Source organism: Camelus bactrianus, chromosome 5 (assembly GCF_048773025.1).
Source record: "Camelus bactrianus isolate YW-2024 breed Bactrian camel chromosome 5, ASM4877302v1, whole genome shotgun sequence".
Lineage (NCBI taxonomy): Eukaryota > Metazoa > Chordata > Mammalia > Artiodactyla > Camelidae > Camelus > Camelus bactrianus.
The window spans coordinates 58056457-58076712 of NC_133543.1; the positions used below are offsets into that span (position 1 = coordinate 58056457).

The 20256-nt window shown below is 35.8% G+C and overlaps 1 protein-coding gene across 15 annotated transcripts in view; it reads left to right on the top strand.

Annotated features, from left to right (window-relative positions):
- Positions 1-373: 373 nt before the first annotated feature.
- Positions 374-20256, top strand: part of RBM45 (RNA binding motif protein 45) — a 29671-nt gene continuing 9788 nt past the window's right edge. For 6 of the 15 annotated variants that reach the window (XR_012507054.1, XR_012507056.1, XR_012507055.1 and 3 more), the window contains exons 1-9: positions 374-823; positions 4666-4788; positions 6662-6788; positions 8960-9079; positions 9847-10035; positions 12206-12335; positions 12517-12601; positions 12794-12957; positions 14456-14656. Coding sequence is in view for 9 of the 15 variants with exons in the window: in XM_074363943.1 (XP_074220044.1) it covers positions 524-823; positions 4666-4788; positions 6662-6788; positions 8960-9079; positions 9847-10035; positions 12206-12335; positions 12517-12601; positions 12794-12957; positions 14456-14648 (1431 nt within the window). In the remaining 6 variants the exon portion in view is untranslated. The other 9 variants (XR_012507057.1, XR_012507058.1, XR_012507059.1 and 6 more) reach the window with 8 other exon arrangements.

Consider the following 20256-nt stretch of genomic DNA (forward strand, 5'->3'; position numbering starts at 1 on the left):
CCATGGGCCTCATCGCAATTTTCTCAACAAATAAGGCTGGAGTTGGATGATCTCAGCAGTTTCTTTCAGCTATAAGACTGTAACAGTTTTACCTCTGTCCTATAGAGGTCTTCTAGTGAGCGTGTGATCAAGATGGCAAGTTTGGGGAACAAGTCCTTCTCCCAGGGGGATCTGGGGCTGGGGTAGAGCCAGCGATGGTAAAGACCGTGCACCAGACGTGGCTGTTCTAGCTACAGGAAACCAGGATCGCTTGCACGCCTGATGTATGGGCCTAGGCTCCGCGGGCTGAGTCCGACTGCGCCAGGCTCCTCCGGGTCGCTAGGGGGCGCTGCAGGCCGCTCCCTGGAAGCCAGCGCCCTCCGCGGCCGGCCGGCCTGCGCGAGTGCGCCAGACTCTTCCGTCTTCCGGAAGCGGAGCCGGACTGGCAACGGCTGGTGTCGCGATAGCGGCGGTGGCGGGCACTGCGGAAGCGAGAAGGAGTAAAGGGGATCCCGGCCTGGCTCCCGCGCCGGGGTGGAGCACCATGGACGAAGCGGGCAGCTGTGCGAGCGGCGGAGGCTTCCGCCCGGGTGTGGACAGCCTAGACGAGCCACCCAACAGCCGCATCTTCCTGGTGATCAGCAAGTACACGCCCGAGTCGGTGCTGAGGGAGCGCTTCTCGCCCTTCGGAGAGATCCAGGACATCTGGGTGGTGCGGGACAAGCACACCAAGGAGTCCAAGGGCATCGCCTTCGTCAAGTTTGCCCGCAGCTCGCAGGCCTGCAGGGCCATGGAGGAGATGCACGGCCAGTGCCTCAGCCCCAACGACACGAAGCCTATCAAGGTGCGGGGTGTCTGGGTCGGGGTACCCCCGGGGGCGTTGTCAGGGCGGGGTAGGGGTAGTACGTCAGCTCCCGGGAGCGGACTGGATAGCACCTGGCTTTCTAGGGCGTGGGGAGGGGAGGACGGCCTTGGGAGAGGTCTTCTCAAGACCTCCCGCCCGAAGGCTCTACTGGGGGGTGGGAGTGGGGGATGCCGAGAGAACATCCGCCCCCGAGTCCCACCGGGCAGCTGAGGCGACTAGGGCAGCAGAGCTGCAGAGCTGCAGAGGCTGGGCCTCCCTCACTCCCGCCGTCACTAATCCAGAGCTCTGGATTGCCCTGGCCTACTTTGAGGACTTCTCCGACCCTCCTCTCTCAGACTTCCCGGTTTACCATATGTGTAAAAATAGATAACTCTGCTTTTCCTCAGGTAAGTATGGGCTTAACAACTTGATAAAAGTACCTTAAACTGTGGCCCTCTGGTGTTAGGTATTTTCACAGTACCAAACAAAAGTATGCATTCATTGTGAATATGTAACTACAGGCGATTAAAACTGTTACTGCACGTTCATCACACTTTTGTAATTTTTAAAAATTAGTTTAAATAAACCCTCTTTGTGACGGTATTGATAGCCTAGGTTTTGTTACTGTCAATTTTTTTTGAAAGCAGACCAAAGTAAACTGCCTTAAAAAGAGTGAAATCATTGTAATGGTAGTGTAATTGTATTATTAAGTGCTTCTGTGTATACTCTTAGTTCGCCCTGGTGTTATTTATATTAAGTTCCCACAGTTACTTGTCTGTAAAATTAAGATATTGACACATAACAAGAAGGGTGATTTTGAGGGCTGTTTGACTTAATCTGTGCTTTTAGCACAGTGCCTGGCACAAAGTCAGCCCTCAGTACTGTCAATAGCTGGGGTTTCTGTCAGTATAGCCAACGTGTCATTCCTTCCTTGCTGTGTACTCAATTCAGAATCCCAAGAATCTGGCAGTTGCTTGAATTGTACCCTTTACCTGTCCTGTAGAAATAGTTGCTCTGTATGTACTTCTGTTGGCGCTTTCCACAAAGTTCTCTTTTTCCTCAACTTTAAAAAAAAATTGTCCCAATTAGTACAGAAAATAGAAAAATAGTATTAAATGGACTTATGTAAATGAAAGATTCAGAAATATTTCTCTCTGGAGGTCTTCCCTATACCTCCGTCCACAAAAAAGTGAGAAGCCTGGAAATATACCAACAGCACAGTAGACAGTAGACATTCCCTCTCCTCCCACCTCCCAAACCCTCTGAAATGAGTCAGAACAGATGATCAATGAAATTAAGCGTAAGGCCACAGCACATAATAGATCAGGGGTTGGCAAACTTTTTCTATAAAGGGGCAGTAGATATTTTAGGCTCTGTGAGCCGTGTACAGCCTCTGTCACACATTCTTTGTTTTTTAACAACTAAAAATGTAAAAGCAATTCTTAAATCATAGGCTGTAGAAAAACAGGAAGCTGTAGTTTGCCAACTCCTGCACTAGGTTGATAATTATGATCTTAGCAGAGAGGATTTTTATACTGTGAGTATAAATGAACCACAGAAATCTGGAAAACCCCTGCAAAATGACCCAAATTTGAAACCTTGATTAAACTCCTACAAGAGAAGTAAAAGTCCCAACACTAAAATGTACCGCCTCCCTTTTAGCCAGGGAAATCCCCAAAGGTAATTAAAGTTTAAGTTTTGTTTTTCACATTTTTGTCCACTTATTTTCTGCCAGAGGATTGTTACACTACAGTGCCTAGCTAAACAGTCTTAAATTCATTCTTCAACAGCTTCAGCTTGGGCTGTCCTCCACTGGAATACAGTTTTTTCAGCATTTCCAGTTAAATTAATTCAGCTTCAGTTTTTCTCATGTACTTTGCTTTTGCAAAGTTCCAAAGCCCCATAAGACAAATAAGAAAATTTTAATATAGGCCTACAACCAGAAAAGACTGTGCAAATAAGAGTCATTCTGTGAGTGACCAACTACATTATCTTGAGGAAAGGGGTAAACTTAGAAACTAGATGAGAAAAATCTTAGTTTTTAGCTTTGCAAGAATGCCTGTTATTTAGAGCCCATAGTCTGTGAACATAAAATATCAGGAGAAATTATCCAGTAGGTAGTTAATTATTATACATGTGTTCTCCTTACGTACTGTCTTCTTTATCAGAAATTTGAAAAGTTCCAGTCTTCTAAAATTTATAAATTTGTGATCTGATGGCACCTCCAATCTCAAATCTTATTTGAGACTCTTTTTTTTCTCCTCATGTCTTCTCATATACTTAAAGGTTCCCTATTTGTATTTCCCTGTTGACCATCCATTACTGGTAGATCCACTGGACTAACGGTAACTTTCTAGGGGGCCATTTCTGTGCTACTCAGTTCTCTATTACTAATACCTTACAGAGCGCTTGGTGTGTAGTGTAGGTTTATTAAAGGAATAACTGGAAATAGATGCTATCTAGGGATATATCTCCAGCTGTATCTTACAAGCAAGATTGTACATCTATGTGACACCTGTTTTCCAAGCAAGCATAACAACTCCCTTCTCCAATATTTCTAAAATCACATGGCTTTATAAATTCTTTGTCCTTTTAGTTGCCACCCCCTACTATGGAATTTCATGGGTCCAGGTTTTCTCATACTTTGATGGTATACAGCCCCCCCTTTAAAGACAAAGAAGAAAGAAAGAAAAAAAAAAAAAAAACTCAAGGGCCCTGTGTGGTAATTTATATTAATTTTATTACATTTCTTCAAATTATAAACAAAATAAGAGTAGCCATTAAAATTCTTACACTTACAGCTCTATCTACAATCATAGTTAAAGATTTAATATTCCTCTGGAATAATATAAAGCCCAAACAGTTTTATAAATTAAATAAAAGCAGTACCACAAAGCAAATTAAATGTAATAGATGCTATTTCAATAAAACTAAATTGCTAGCAGAAAAAAAGAGCCTCAGTTCACTCTGTATATTTTCTGGCTGGTTTTCAGATGATCAGTGAGATGATCCAGAATATGGTTATGTTACCTTTTTTCAGAGGTAGAAACAAACAATTAAAAATATGACCATCTAGACTTAAACCCAGCTGTATCAATATTAAACATAAGTTGGCTGAACACTCCTATTAAAAGACAGGGAATGTCAGGGTTTTTTTTAAAAGGCCAAACTAAATGCTGTTCACAACAGACACACTTTAAGTATGAAGATACAAAGTGGTTGAAAGTAAAAGGATAGAAAAAGCTGGTGTGGTATCAGACAAAATGGTCTTCAACAGGAAAGATACTACAGAGAGGATAATTTCCTAAGAATGAAAATATCCATCATATCCATCAAGAAGTGGATAACAGTCCCAGTGTTTATGCAGCCAATAATAGAGCTACAAAGTGCATGAAGCATTACTGATAGAACTAAAAGAAGAAAGGTAAATTCAAGATTTTTACACTCCTCTGTTAGTCTCTGAAACAAGTAGACAAAACCAGTAAAGATACTTGACATTTTAAAAACACTATTAATTGACTGTGCAATTGACATTCATTGAACACTACCCAACAATTGCAGAGTACACATTATCTTTCAGTGCACTGACTGTTGCTCTTGGTTTAAAAAAAAAATGCAAAAGGAAAAACACATTTGAGAAAAACAATACAGAGATTAGTATTATGTAAAAAGTTATTACAGTAAACATTACTTTAAAAAAAAACTTTTTTGGTAAGATTCTATTACATTGCATTTAACCTAACATGAATCTCAAAATAATGATGAAGTAAGTGTACTGAAGGAGTAGGAAAATAGTTGACCGATACTCTCACATTATTCTTTGGGTTTTGTTTGTTTCTTAGGTTTTCATTGCTCAGTCCAGATCATCTGGAAGTCACCGAGATGTTGAAGATGAAGAACTTACAAGAATATTTGTTATGATACCAAAGTCCTACACAGAAGAAGATCTACGGGAAAAATTTAAGGTACTTATGTTTTCTCGTCAGCTAGCTTCTGTGATAACTTATAATCTTAAATTGGTTGTATGGTTACTAAATCCTGTGTTATTTGAGTTAGACCATTAGACTGGTGGTGGAGAGTTAAATAACTGCTTTTAAATTATCAATTTCAATCTAGTTTTTAAATAGTAAAACTAACTATTAAGAATTAACTTTTTAAAAATATATAGAACCTGGAAAACATTAATGGTTGTGCCCCTTCCCCCATTTAATGAATATACAGATTCAGGAAAATGAAGTATAAAGCTCACAAGTTTTAAGTAAGTTCACATACCCAGTCGGTAGTGGAACCAAGATTTAAACCTAGGCTGTCTGAATCCAGAGCCTGCTCTTGGTTTTAAAAATTTCACAGCACCCTCTTACCACTCCTCTCTATTGCCTGTCATGTAGAGGCAGTCTGGCAAGGCCGAGTGTGTGAACTATATTATCTTGCGTTTATACAAGCCTATGGCCTGTTGACGTACTTAGTCACTGAAAAGCTTATCCTTTATAGTTTTTGTCCTAAACTTAGGCCTCTGAAGGAGTTATATTTAAAGGAAAAAAAAAATCTGCCTATAGTTCTGAAGTATAGCTAGATTATAGTCAATGAAAATTGAAGACAATTTAAAATCTTTTTAGCCATTGAATTTTATATTCAGTGATATACTTTCACAAAAATTATTAAAAAGCAATTTTTTAATTGTTTTGAGTTGTAATTTATATCATTTTTCTACTATCTTGCCAGTACTCTGAATCAAGTGGGCAGCAAGCAAGAAAGAAAAGAAACAAGCAGTAAAAAGTAATTTTCAAACTTCCCCTGTCCTACCGCAATTGGGATAGTATTAAATAAAATACTTCAAAAATAACCAGTTCTAAAAATATATATTCCATATTTCTTCCAACAGTAAAAAAACAAGTTTTTACCTTATATATTTATAAACTCTTTATCTTTTCCTAAGTGAACAAATATGGTATTTTTATCTGAATATTTAGTAGCTACTAATATATATGATATATATTTGTGTATATCAAAATTATATACAATACTAAGAATTTATATCCCATATTTCTGCTAACATTAAACATTTACCACATATTTCTTACATAGAATGTTAAATTTCTGAGTGAATCAGTGAGTTTTAAGGGTGTACTTTGACTGTCTTTCAGAAGAATACACAATTCACTTAATGCTTCTGTTAGAAGGCAGACAAATAATTACAGTTAATATTTAATGAGTGTTGACCACCCTATACAGGCACTTTACGTGTGTTCTTTTAACTCTTAAAACAACCCTATGAAGTAGGTACAGCTAATAGCCTCATTTAACAGGTAAGGAAATAGGCACAGTGGGGACAACTCAGCTGCCCAGTTAATAAGTGGCTGAGCCAAGATTTGAATAAAGAAGGTTCAGTTCCAGAGCCTCTGCTCTTCACCACCACTGAGCAAGACTTTGGAGCTTTCCAGACCATGTACAAATTCCTACTCTCCCCCAATGACTTTAGCAAGTTATTTGATTTCTCTAAGGTCCAGCTTCCTTGTCTGTGACATAGGCAGTTTTATGTATATATATATTAATCTTCTTGAAGGACTTGTAACAGTGAACTGATATATGTAAAGCAAATGCTCAGTAAATAAAAAGCATTATTATTTTGGTTATGTAATAATTTGGTTATATCTTTATTCTGGTTATTTTTCTAGTGCCTCATTAGTTTGTGACATTTTTACTTCATTATTAAAAATAGCTGTAAATTCTAATTTCTTTTTTTGCACACAAGAAGAATAAGTAAACAAACTTTAAGTTAGTTCTAAAATCTGTTCAGTTACTAATTTTGACTCTAATCATTTCTTTTAACTCTCATAGGTATATGGAGATATCGAGTATTGCAGCATTATTAAGAATAAAGTAACTGGAGAAAGTAAAGGTTTGGGTTATGTGCGATACTTAAAACCATCACAAGCTGCCCAAGCAATAGAAAACTGTGATCGAAGTAAGGATGTGTTCATTTAACATTGTTATAGACATTTGAAAAAATTCTAATTATTCTAGTATAGTCTACTACTGGTTTTTGCTAATAACCATACCTGCTAATTTAATCTTAGCAATGGGAATTTGAATATTTATAGTCCTAGGGTGAAAATTATTTTGGGACTGTGGTTAAGCTTTCATTGAGGCACTGTCTTGAAAAATATGAGCAACTGCATTAACTCAGTAAGTGAAAATGCTCTTATCCTACTTTGGTTGTTATTATAAAGGTTTTTGGGATTTATTAAATTACATTAGAACTTTAAGTATTAAATAAATTGACCTATCCTTTCAGGTTTGGGGTTTTTTTTAATGTTTATTCTTTATATTTTGAAAAATTCAAATATTCTGTAATATTTGTTCATAATTGACCTAAACCCTAAATAGAATTACGTATACTAATAAATACATAAATATTGATAGAAATTTTAAAGTTTACTAAACATAGGTAAGTAAATACACCTTGAGTTAATTTCAAGCTAGAGTGATATTAATTGGATCTTTTGCTGTTGCTGGTATACATTCTGAAGAATAAGAAATTTAAAGAGGCCAAGGAAAATTTTCTTTCTTGTCTTATTTCTAGTTATATTGACCTTTAGAAAGGAAATGTAGAATAATTTAGTTAGTGGGTTTCAGGATATTATAAAAATACATATTTGCACTGGAAATAATTATTGGTATTCAGTATAACTCTTAGATAACCCTAAGGTACACACCGAAAACTTCTCTCAGATTCTCATAAATTTCTCAGTCAGCCGGCATTAATTGAGTATCTGTGCTATACTCATCAATGTGAGTAGAGGTATACAAATGGAGTATATAGCAACCCAGGCAGTTAAGGATTCATAGCTAATTGGTTAGCCAAGATCTAAATGGCAAAAAATAAAGAATAATAGAAGGGTTGTGTTTTGTTTGTTTGTTTTTTGTTTTAAAGCTCTTTGAAAGCAAAGTGTATGTCTTGTCTGTTTCAGCCACCCCCAGTACCTAGTACTGCTGTTAGTTGTACACAATAAAGTAGTGATCGCTCAGTAAAGATTTACTGAGATCTCTACCAAAGATACTGCCATTTGTAGTGAACTCAATAAAAATTTGCCAAATGAGAAAATGTTCAAAAGTATGTGATACAGTCTATCATTGGTGAAAACAAGTGCACTGAACAAGCATGTGAGTACATCTGGAGGCAAGGTTTGCATCTGGTATGGAGTAGGTAGGACAGAAGGTGAGAGCAGTGTTAGTAAAGGTACAGAGCTAGGAATAAATACATCTTTGCTTTATAGTGTGAAGGCAGCCTTCTGAGTAAAGCATGATATTCCTGTTGAGAGATTATAAAACAAAGTGAACTAGGTACATTGGAGCCGTATATGGGAGGTTATAAAGAGTTCAAGCTTAGTCCACATTAGTCCCCTGTAGATTGTTCTAAAAGGAAAAAAATAACAAAAACTGTTTTAGAACAGCTGATCTAACCACAGTATCAGGGATGGATTTTCAGAGAAAGAATTCAAAGCAGCTGGTTTTACCCTTTTTGGAGTTACTGAGTAATATGATAAAAGCTATGAGCCTTCTCCCTAGATATATGCCCATGCGCACATATTGTATAAGCATTTGTTTAAAGTTTCAGAACCTTCCCACCTGTTGAAGTTCATCCTTGAACCCCTAGTTAAAAACTCTTGATCCAGAGGCAAAAAGATCAGTCAAAGGGTTGTTGTAATTAATTGAAGAGAATCTAATTTTAAAACAGAGGCAGGGAAGTTGGAGTAAAAGATAGTATCTTCTAAGTGTAATTCAAAGGAAGAAACTTATTGACAGGCTGGGTGTGAAGAGGCACTGTTAGATTTTGATGTTGAGTTGCCTGAGAGAATGAGTGACGATGTCATCTGTAGTAGGGGGAGACTGGAAAGGATAACACTGAATTGCTGATCTTTCATGTCTATATTGACTCATAATTTGGGATTCTTGGCTGTTTCTCATTTACTTTTAACCATCCTCCAAAGGGCAAAAAAGTAGGTCTGGTGGAGATGGCTGTGTGGATTTTGTTTTACACAATTATAAAGCTAAGTCAAGCACTATCAATCAAGCATATTTGTAGCTGTGTTAAATTTGCTATAAAGTTTGAACTTTATGGATTTTCTTTTTCAGGCTTTAGGGCAATCTTGGCTGAACCTAAAAATAAAGCATCTGAATCCTCAGAACAAGATTATTACAGTAATATGAGGCAGGAGACTTTGGGACATGAACCTAGAGTAAATATGTTTCCATTTGGTAAGTGGGGCTATCTTTACTTTGATGGTATAAGTAATATATGCAATCTGATTTGGAGGGTTTTTCTTAATACTCTTATCAGCAGCCTGTAAATCTCACAGAGTGAATAAAAGAATTTATAGGGTTTTTAAGAAGCTGATAATGATGCCTCATTTCCTTAACATTTAACACTTACTTTGTTTAACTTATTTCCAATTACAGGTTTTATGGTTAGTAATGCATTATCTAAATATTACACTAAGTCACTGCCATTTGTGGGGAGGTGAGCTTCTGCCTCCGTGCAGCTGATCAAGAAATATGAAAGACAAATACAGATAAACCCTCAGTATGAATCCTAAAATTCTATCCCGAAACTACTGCTACTTTAAAGTTAGGAGTAGAGAAAGGAAAGGAATGACAAAAGTGGGAGTTAAAAAAGGGGGAAATGAATGTTGAAAGTAAGACCTGTAAATGTTATTTGGCAAAGCTTCCTTTTAGGTGAACACTTGCCATATTTTGCAGTTTTGCATAGTAAATGCATTCCTGTGAAATTAGACTACATATTTCTGCCTGTATTTCTGTGTTGAGGCAGGGGAGTCGGGGAGAGTTGTCTGTTTTCTCGTCATTGTCTTTTCTGATAGTGCTGATGACCAAGAGCATACTACAGAATGCAGGGCCTTTGTTCATACAAGGGACTGAATGACAGTTCCTTTTATTTTAGTACCTAAAGTGTTAAATGAGTCTTTGAATGTATAGAAATTTAAAGATTGGTTTTTTTTCCAATATTGTTGGAGAACAACAATCTGAATTTTCAAGTTTTGACAAGAATGACAGCAGAGGCCAGGAAGCCATCTCCAAACGCCTGTCAGTTGTATCAAGAGTTCCTTTCACCGAAGAGCAGCTTTTCAGCATTTTTGATATAGTACCAGGATTGGAATACTGTGAAGTTCAACGAGACCCTTATTCTAATTATGGTAAAATACCATCTATATTATTTTTAAATATACTGTGTTTTGTTCAAATAGCTTTTCTCCATGGCACTTTTCATGTCAGATGCTGTTTGTGTGACAGTTTTGTTTCCTTTTCCTCCACTTTAAACTTTCAAATACAGCGGTACCTTAATAAAGAAGTCCCTGGGAATGTATCTCCTTTATACTGAGTCATTTTTTTTCTTTCTTTTTGTTTTGTTTTGTTCATTTGTTTTTGTTTTTAATGGAGGTACTGGAAATTGAACCCGGGTTCAGTCTCCAGGACCTCGTGCATGCTAAACATGTGCTCTGCCACTGAGCTGTCCCCCCAGACTCATTTATTTTTTAAATATTTTAATTCCCACAAAATGGAGCATTCTCTGTTTCCAGTTGTACAACAGAAGTTACCTAGGATAAGGTCTCTCTCTGTGCTCTTGATTAATGCTAGGCAAAGCTACAAAACCATTTAAGTTTCCTTCTCATCCCTAAGTCTTTTCTTAAACTTTATTGCTCAGAATGGAACTCCTTCCATTCGTGTCATAATTGCTCTACTTCTTTCTCTCTCTGCTTCTCCCCACTCTTAATAGAAGCAAGGCTCTAGTATCAGCCATTTGAACTTGTTAAGTCATTAATTGATTAAATCTATTATCTGGTGTTAGCTTAATCCATCTTTGTATTCTTGTAAGCCTTTTGACTTTTTTTTAAGGAAATAGAGTCCTTGTGGCATAGGGGAAAAATTCAGCATTCCACTTCGCAGCCAACTCAGCTGCAAATCCCCGCAGTAACACGTAGCTCTAAGACTGTGGCAAATTGCTTATTCTCTTTGAGCCATTCTTTCCTCATCTGTGAGATGGGATTACTAGTACCTTTCATGCCAAGGTTAGGCAAAAATTAGAAATACTGTATGTAAAATGTCTAATGTAAGTCCTGGCACAGAATGGGCACTCAGTAAATAAGGGTTTGTTGGTTTGGTTTAAGGAATTGGAGGTACAGAGAAATCATACTTGGTATCCCTTCCAGTACTATAAATATACTTGATTTAGTCTTTTTAGGGTGTCTTTATGGATGTTGAGGGGAAGTAGATAAGTGAGTCAGATTATCTGGGCTGATGGGCCTAGAGTGCTCCGTCCTTCATGCAGACACCCCCACGAACTCACTATTACCCTACCCAGTACTGGTCTTTTAGCAGGACTTCCCATTTGACCTACTTTGTACCATCTCCAAATTTAACCCAGTTTTATGCTATTATTCTTTGTTCTGACTCAAAGGCACGATTTTGTGTTTTCTGGCACATTTACTATTATATGTAATTCTGTGTTTTCTCTCCCTTTTATCTGGTACTTTGAAATGTATTTATTCCTTTACCTTCTCTATTGTCTCTCTAGTTGACTGTATCTGATAAATATGTGTATCACTGAAACACCTTTTTATTAATAGAAGTAACATACAGTTAGAATCCTATTTGAATTAGTTTTATATGTTCATTTGCTTCTGAGTTTTATTTTAATTTCATTAAAATGTGGAGATGCTTGAGTTTAGAGAGGAACATTAAATTATAACATTGCTTTTCCCAAAGTGAGTTATATTATAAATATATCATGAAAACCTTTTGGTTGTGTTACAAGCTCTTAGGCTTGCCATATAAGGGCTCCAGTGTAAATAATCCTCACCTTTAGCATCACCTTCCTGAACTGAAATTTGTCCCCTTAGCTAAAGGAGTGTGAAATATGTGACTTATATTTCATGCATGTATCCCTTTCCTCTCTGTACCACTGCTGCTAGTCAAGATGCCTATGTATTCTTTTCATATGTCACTTCTCATTCCATTTCCTACTCAGCATGATAGGGAAAAATTTTAATTTCTTAGATGTATCTCTGTCATACAAGAAATACCAATAACTTTAAATTCATTTGACAGAACTTAAGCTAGTGATCCCATTTTTTTTAAATATCATGTTCATATTTTTACCAAAATCTGATTTACACTTTGCTTTGTAGGAACACAGCTGTTGAGCACATGCAAAAGAGAACTTGGTTTTCTGACACATTTGATTATATATTTACTAGTTGTGTGATATTAGTGTTTTTCTATATTGTTTCATTTTTGTGGTAACACAGGCTTTAGGATCCAGTCTGCTTTCTTTTTAATTCCTGTATATTCTCTACTGTGTTTTAGGTCATGGAGTGGTTCAGTATTTTAATGTAGCATCAGCTATTTATGCAAAATACAAGTTGCATGGATTTCAGTACCCTCCTGGGAATCGGATAGGTGTTTCCTTCATTGATGATGGGAGTAATGCAACAGAGTAAGTACCATTCCAGGAGCTGGTCTAAAGCCAAATTTTGGGTGTACATGGTATGACTTGGAGAGTAAAAATAGAAAGCAACTGCCCTCTCAGGTGAGGAAGTCACATAAAACAAGACTGTTTTACTGTTAGGAGACTGAATATTTCTGGTTTTCTGTAAATTACCAGTTCTTATCTCTAGTCTCCTTAGAAAAATGGCAACGCAGATGGTAGCTGCACAGCTTGCATCAATGGTGTGGAATAACCCAAGTCAGCAGCAATTTTTGGTAAGTAGGTAAAAATTTAACCTTCACACTACATCATTAGGGTATAAAATAAATGTGACCTTTGCTTATTACTGGCATAAGAAAATTTTCAGAACTATAGTCCACGGATGATACACATCTCTTTAGCTCTTGACTTAAAATCCCTAAAGTGTAGTTTTTCTTTTCGTCATTTTGTCCCTAACTCTTCAACAGCAATTTGGAGGAAGTTCTGGATCACAGCTGCCTCAAATCCAGACAGATGTGGTACTTCCATCATGCAAGAAAAAAGCCCCTCCTGACACTCCTGTGAAAGAAAGACTTTTTATCGTGTTTAATCCTCATCCTTTACCTTTAGATGTACTAGAGGATATATTCTGGTAAGATTTCAATTCCACAGAGTTACACTTTAAAATAATATAATTTATTTAAGCCAGTCATTTAAGCACTCTCACAGTCTTAAAACTTCCTGTGTCTCATGCAGAGATGATTTGTTCTATGGTTTAAAAAAGCCCTTATTTATATCACCTTTTAAAATACATGATAATTTCCTTCTCTTTTTTATTATTTACACATCCTAAGTCTCCACACAGAATTTCCTTTTATTTTGTTTTGCAAACTTAAAACACATAGTTTTGTTTTGAAAAGTTGCTTGCATAGAATGAACAAATCATTTGTTTCTTAATAGAAGATACATTTATATACACCTGTCCTCTAGAATTCTTTTCACATATCTTTTCCTTTGTAGTTGTAATTCAACTGAACAGTGTTAACTAAGCATCTTCTATTTTGTCAGCACTCTGTTGGACCCTAAAGAATTAAATAATTCATTGAGTAAACAATTACTTGATCGTAGGGAAGATCATACAAGAAGTGTTAAAAGGCAGAGGACTTTTGTTTTTAATATTACTTCTTTAACATTAATTTTTCCTTTTTGGTCTTTTTCCTATTTGCTTTACAGCAATGTTAGTGAATTAAAAAGATATAAAGCTTACTAAAGAGCATCACAAAATATCAGGGATGTGGTTCAAGTATTTTGACTTCTATTTAACTGATTTATTTAATTTTACTTCTTGAACCTCCCCTCTATGCCAGACAGTCACTGCTAAGTACCAGAGACAGTGTGTAAATAAAACATATTATGTGAACAAGACATAATTGTTCTTGTCCTTTTAGAACTAATCACACATAGGAGACAGACAAGTAAATAGGAAATTTAGTGAGATTGGTGTTGTGGAAAAGAATGTTCAGGCTTTGGAATAAATAGGGGCACCCACTTTAGAAACTCAGAGAAGACTTCTTGAAAGAAGCAAGGTCTAGTGGAGAGCTGAAGGATAAATTCATTTAGGCAGGGAAGAAAGCTGGGCATATGAAGTAATTGCTGCCAGAGAGAATGTGAAAGGAAGTCATTAGTAGAGGAGATTTGAGAGACTCAGGGAGGATGAAGCCTTAAGATGACAAGGACCCAGTCAAGAAAGGCCCACAAGCTATGTCAGGGAGTTTTTCCTTACCCTGTAGGCATGAGGAACTGCTGAAGGGACTTTTGGGGAGGAAATGATCATATCTGTTTTTTAGAAATTTCCCCCAGAAGACAGGGTAGATTGGAGAGGAATAAGTCCAGTGGGCAGGGAAACTAGTGAAGAAGGTATTAGAGTAATCTAAGAAAAAGATAATGATATTCTGAATGAAGAAGGAGACCTGAGTGCGAATGAAGAGAAATTGACTGATGGAGGAAGTGTTTAAGAAGGAAGATTGATTTGAATTAGAGATTGGATGTTGGGGAAGGAGTAAAAAAGGAGTCCAGAATGGACGTCAACTTCTAGACCTGAGCAGCTGTATTTATCAATTTCAGTTGATCTTTGTTTTACTTTGTTGCAGCCGTTTTGGTAACCTGATCGAAGTTTACCTTGTGTCAGGAAAAAATGTGGGGTATGCCAAGTATGCAGATAGAATAAGTGCTAATGATGCCATTACTACTTTACATGGAAAGATCCTGAATGGAGTCAGACTTAAAGTTATGCTGGCAGATTCCCCAAGAGAAGAATCTAACAAACGACAGAGAACTTACTGATTCTTGAGGTAAGCTCTTTTTAATCTGAATGAGGGGAATGTGTATAGAGTTCCTTTCTAAGGATTTAGAAGTTGTTGGTTAAAAGCACCGTGGCTTAAAAGTTTGCTGATAAATCCACAGCTCAGGAGTTAATTTTACAGTTTTTTCTTTTTTTAATGAAGGTACTGGGGATTGAACCCAGGACCTCATGCATGCTAAGCATGTGCTCTACCCCTGAGCAATACCCCTACCCTGCTACAATATATTTTTTACACTTGAACTTCTTAAACTTTAAAAAAAAAATGTTTTTGGAGTTTCCTGGGAGAATATCTCTTTCTATAAAATAAATTCAGATTTCAGTTTAGAAAATTAAGTGGTATTTTTGTATATGTATGGATGTCTTAGATATTAAGAATTAAACTTTTTACTATATAGTTACATAAACTTTAAAATTGAAGTATTTCTAAAGATTTTTAACTTGAAGGAGTAATGTCTTGAGTTATGAATTGAGATAATTTTTGACAGTCATTATAAGGAATGTTTTGACATAAACTAATGAAATGCCTAAAAAGCAGTATCAAAAACAATTGAGCCTTGAACAATGCAAGTTTGACCTGTGCAGGTCCACTTGTACATGGATCTTTTTCCAGTAAATACTACAGTACTATACCATCTGCTGTTGGCTGGGGTTGATTGAATCTGTGGATGTAGAAACCATGGAGGAGAACCCGTGTATATGGAGGGCCTATGATAAGTGATACACGGTGTGGGGGCTTGCCACCCTCCCAGCCCCTACATTGTTTGAGGGCCAATTATAATACATCTTTTTAGACCTTTTAACCTAAATATTGCTGTTTTTATGCACTTTTATATTTGTGAGTTTGTCCATTAAAACTACATATTCAGAAAATATTCTATGTGCATATATATGTATTTTTAAAAATAACTTTGACAATTTACCAAAAACTTGTCTATTAAAAATAATGCTACATACAGCTATATGAATTCCTTTTGCTTTTAGTTTTAAAAAATTAAACTTAAATTTCCCTTTCTAGAACAGTTTATATCTCCATGGTTTGGGGCAATGTTATTTAAAATTAGAAATGTTCAACTCTTTCACTTTTTTATTCTGGAAATGAATTCTGAGTTTCAGGGGAAGTTCAGAGCTTCCCTGTTCTCACACACCAGCTTCCCAAGTCAACTGCTGGTCAAATAGTAGCACTTGCCAAGCACTTTAGATTCAGTTTGAAGTTACTGGCTTGACAGCAATTTTCTTTTCCCCAAGTTTTCTTTCTGACCAATTATGAGATCTAGCAAGTATCAGAATGAACTGTCTAAAGCTTTACTGCTGATGACCCTTCCTCTGATAGAGCAGGTCAAGTGATTAGTTCTTCCTTCCAGAAGGTAGCTGCCAATAGGAAGTGCCCATTATGAATAATCCCAATTTAGAAATGTTTTCTATGTCTTATTTAATTACAGAATACACTCCCATTACTCCGTTCAATGTAGAAATATTCAATTTGCCAGTAAAAAAAAAAAAGCAAGTCTTTCATATAACAAAGCAGTTTTTCGTGTTTACAAATAAAATGTTAAGAACTGAATTCTGTTTAGACAAGCTAGCTTCTAAAATAGCATGCAAAAATGTATTCATGCTTGTGAATATTTCAAAATATAAGTAATAATTACTTCTTACTCCTATTTAAAGAATCTTTGTCCTTAAAAAAAGATAATACTAACTTTTTATGCGAGAAAAATATATAAATTACTCCTGTGAATAAGCCTTTTTAAATGGTTATTTATACAGAATGGAATATTAAAGTCAGAAGATCTGGGTTGAAATTCCAGCTCTGACACTTAACTATGATTAGGCAGATCTCGTCACCTTTTGAGGCCAATTTTTTTTTTAATAAGGTTATTGAGAGAAAATGAGTCAGCAAAATTCCTTATAAAATAAAGCTGCTTTGCAAATGTGAACTAAAACTCATATTGCTGATTTCAGTGAAACCATTGAGATGTCATCTCATCCAAACAATCAGAAACTAAATTTAATGATATAAAACTACCTTGTGGCCAGCAGGTGTGTGAGAACAAAGCTTTATAATACCATGTTTCCCCCCATAGAAGTGATGTACGTTCTTCTAATTTTCTCCATTAGAGGAAGTGCATATTCTTCAGCATGACTGACTAGTCATGAAATAGAAATCTGTCCTTTTCTCTTTATTGAGCTGTTGTACATACCTAGGGCCAAGATAAAGTAGGGTTAGATTAGTTGAATATGGTAGGACAGGAAGAACTATATTAGTTTTGAGTGTCTTCTAGCAGCAGCATAGCTTTTTAAGTGTATTTTTGCTTTGATTCTGCATTTACCATGGACTTCATAATGAGAATCTCTTCCTTTATTAGCACATTAAATAAATATATTATTTTAAGGTTCAGTGAAGTATGTGAAAGATTCATAAATTTTACATGATTGTAGCCATTGAGGATTTTGGGGGTAGGTGAGGGGCACTTTTCTATTTGTTTCTTTAATTTCAAGAGAACACAAACACTGCTCATGAAGCCTAGTTCCTTTTGTCTCTGAGGAATAAGTCTAGGATTAACTGGGCTGTGCCAAAGAAGTAGGAGAAAAAGCTGGCCTAAGAATATCACTTTGAAAGTGGTTGAGTTCTATTTTGAGATGGGTCTGATGTGCAAAAATGTATTTCTCCTTCTATTTGAGGAAAATAGAAATTTTAGTATTTCAGAGCATCCTGATTTGTGTGTGTTTGTGTGTGTGTGTGTTTAATAGGTCCGTATCCTTTTTCTTAAATCACATAAAACAGTACAAATCTCACTTTTTTCACTTCCTGTGTTTTGCATCTTGACATACTGTTTTGAGGAAAATCCCTTTGAATTTTATCCTTGTTCCTCAATTATGGTTGAACAATGATGGTTAATTGAGTTTAGCCACCCAAGAGAACAAAATATTTCAGCATTCATACATGCTGTAGTCGGACTCATGGTTAAGAAGACAAATACAAACACCCACCCATCAGCCTGGTGTGTAGGGGTAAAACTCAAAACTGTAATCCTTACAGGCATGATTTTTGTATTAATTCACAGCATTTTGCTTCCAGAAATTCAGTACCTGCTTACATCATCCTTATGAGTAAGTTTGGTTTTGCTTATTTGGGGGCATCTAAAATTAAGTAAGCAGATAACACTGGGTATATTGAAATAAAGAAACAATTCCTAAGATTTTAGGAATATTAAATACAATAGCTATTTCCTTTCAGGTGATGATTTTCATACTTGTGTTGTGTTCTTTCTACAGAACAGAGACTAAATAATGACATAATCCTCAGCTGACTGACTGAAAATGTGACTGGACGCACTCCCTGTGGACAGTTGACAGCTTTTTTTTTTCATATACCTGATAGTCTCTGCACAGTATTGTTTTGTCTGGGGAGCAGGGATTGTTGACATGTATTTTTAAACCACACGTTAATGATAAAACTAATATAGTAGTTGTTTCTTAGAGCAATATGTTGTCATGTGTGGCAGAAATAAAGTTTTCTTTGCTTAACTAAATCATGCCTTATTTATGTGAAAGATGAGAATGATAAAACTTAATAGACAGTGTTTAGAATTTGAATGACATATTTTATTGATTTTGAGATGCACATTTTTTCACATTTTTACACTTTTGAAATTCGAAATATCTATATATCAATTGTGTGCCATGGTGTAATTGACAACCTTTTTTTTTCTTTCTTAGTGGAACATAAAATAAAAGTGCTTCTTTCAATCAGTTGCATCTTAGATTCAATAAAATATGACCATTGCTGAGTACTCAGTCTACTCACGTAGATTGGCTACTTACACTTACCTAAAGCAGGAGCCAAAAGACATATCATTAGAAATATTTTTATACTGTATTTTTATAGTTATACCAAAATTTGTTGGTAATTTTGTAAAGATCTTTTAAGATTATAGAGCAATGAAAATAAAGAAAATTTAAGTTATTCTCAGTAAGTTTAAATAAATATCAGTGTTTTTGGAGGGGTGGACATTTTCCCTCTACAAATACAAAACATAATGGCCACTCCAAAAATATGGCATGAAAGCAATTTTCAGAACAGGCTAAGAGGAAGAATAGTCATTTCAAAAAAGATTAAAAATTAGAAGCCTACTCTGCATTCTGAAAATCCAAGAAAAAAATTTTTCTTGTGGTGAATGACATGTATATCTAAAGGTATATCTAAGCTGAGAGTTTGGCACCTTAAAAAAAAAAGACATTATAAATGGTATGCAGCTGTTAAAACATCACTTAATTACCTCATTATGCCTCTCACATCTTGAGTTAAATTAAAAATAGGGAAAAGATTAAATTCAACTGAGCATAATAGCATATTTCATACTTGGACATCTCTCTGTTGGAAAATTAAACTCCTTTTTTTGAATCAGTAATTTTCGCAAGTTGAGATAAGAAAATTTCCTATCTTAATTCTCAGGCAAGACTTACTGAACAAGAATTGAACCGAGTATCTTTCTGTGAACCAAAGGGCATACTTTAAAAAGAAAGCAAATGGTGTCTTTAGAAATGAAAAACCTAAGTGAGGAGAGTTGAGAATTAATTACCAACAGATAGATTTATTCATCCCAAACTCATTTACTGCACACATAATTCCGTTTTCACAGATTGGAATTAAATTGTGCCCTGTAGGTTATCTGGCTCTACCCCTCAAGTAATGCTTGAATACTCCCCAAAATATTCCTGTCAGGTGGTTAATCTAAATAATATAAAAGTTAGGAGCTACCTACCTCCTATCCAAGTTCATTGCGTCTTTGGTTAATCCTCGTAATTGACATAAAATCTGATTTCCTTGTACTTTGACTTATTAGTCTTTAAGTTTTTCACTGGACCATATAGAAGAAGTTGACTCTTTCACATAGTAGCTCTTATATACCCTCCTGCCCTCCAAATTTTCTATGCAGATTAAATAATCCCACATTTTCTATTCTACATTTAAGGTCAGGTAGCCAGTTCCAGCAAACAGTCATGATTTCAGCTGGGTGCCTCATCCAGGTTTACTTCCTTCAGTCCTTCATATAAATTCTTTAAAAATATATATATATCATAGCTGTCTACCTGCAAAACACTTCTTTGCTTTTATACTTTTTTTGCTTTTCTTTTAGTGCAAACTTCTCTTGTGTTTCTCTCCCAATTGTGTGACTCAGTGAACACTTTGGCTTCAGTGTGTATTTAATCTTAATCCTCTCAATCATTTAGCCTTACTCCTACTTTTCCTGTCTTTTGCAGTTGATTCCTAAAACTTTATTTTTATTTCTTTGTTAATGGAGTTACTGCGGATTGAACCCAAGACGTATATGACAAACATGCCTTCTACCACTGAGCTATACCCCCATCCACTAAAAAGTCTTCACCCAAATGTTTACTACTCATATGCACTTTTGCTATAAGAACACAATATATAGATATTTTGATACTGTGTATACATCATTACTAAAATTGCCAACATAGTGGGGTTTTAATTTTAAAAAATGCTAATAAACAGTACAGTTAAACTTTTGTTTCAATTATGTGGTTCACATAACAAATAACATTTAAAATAAAGCATGATCAAAC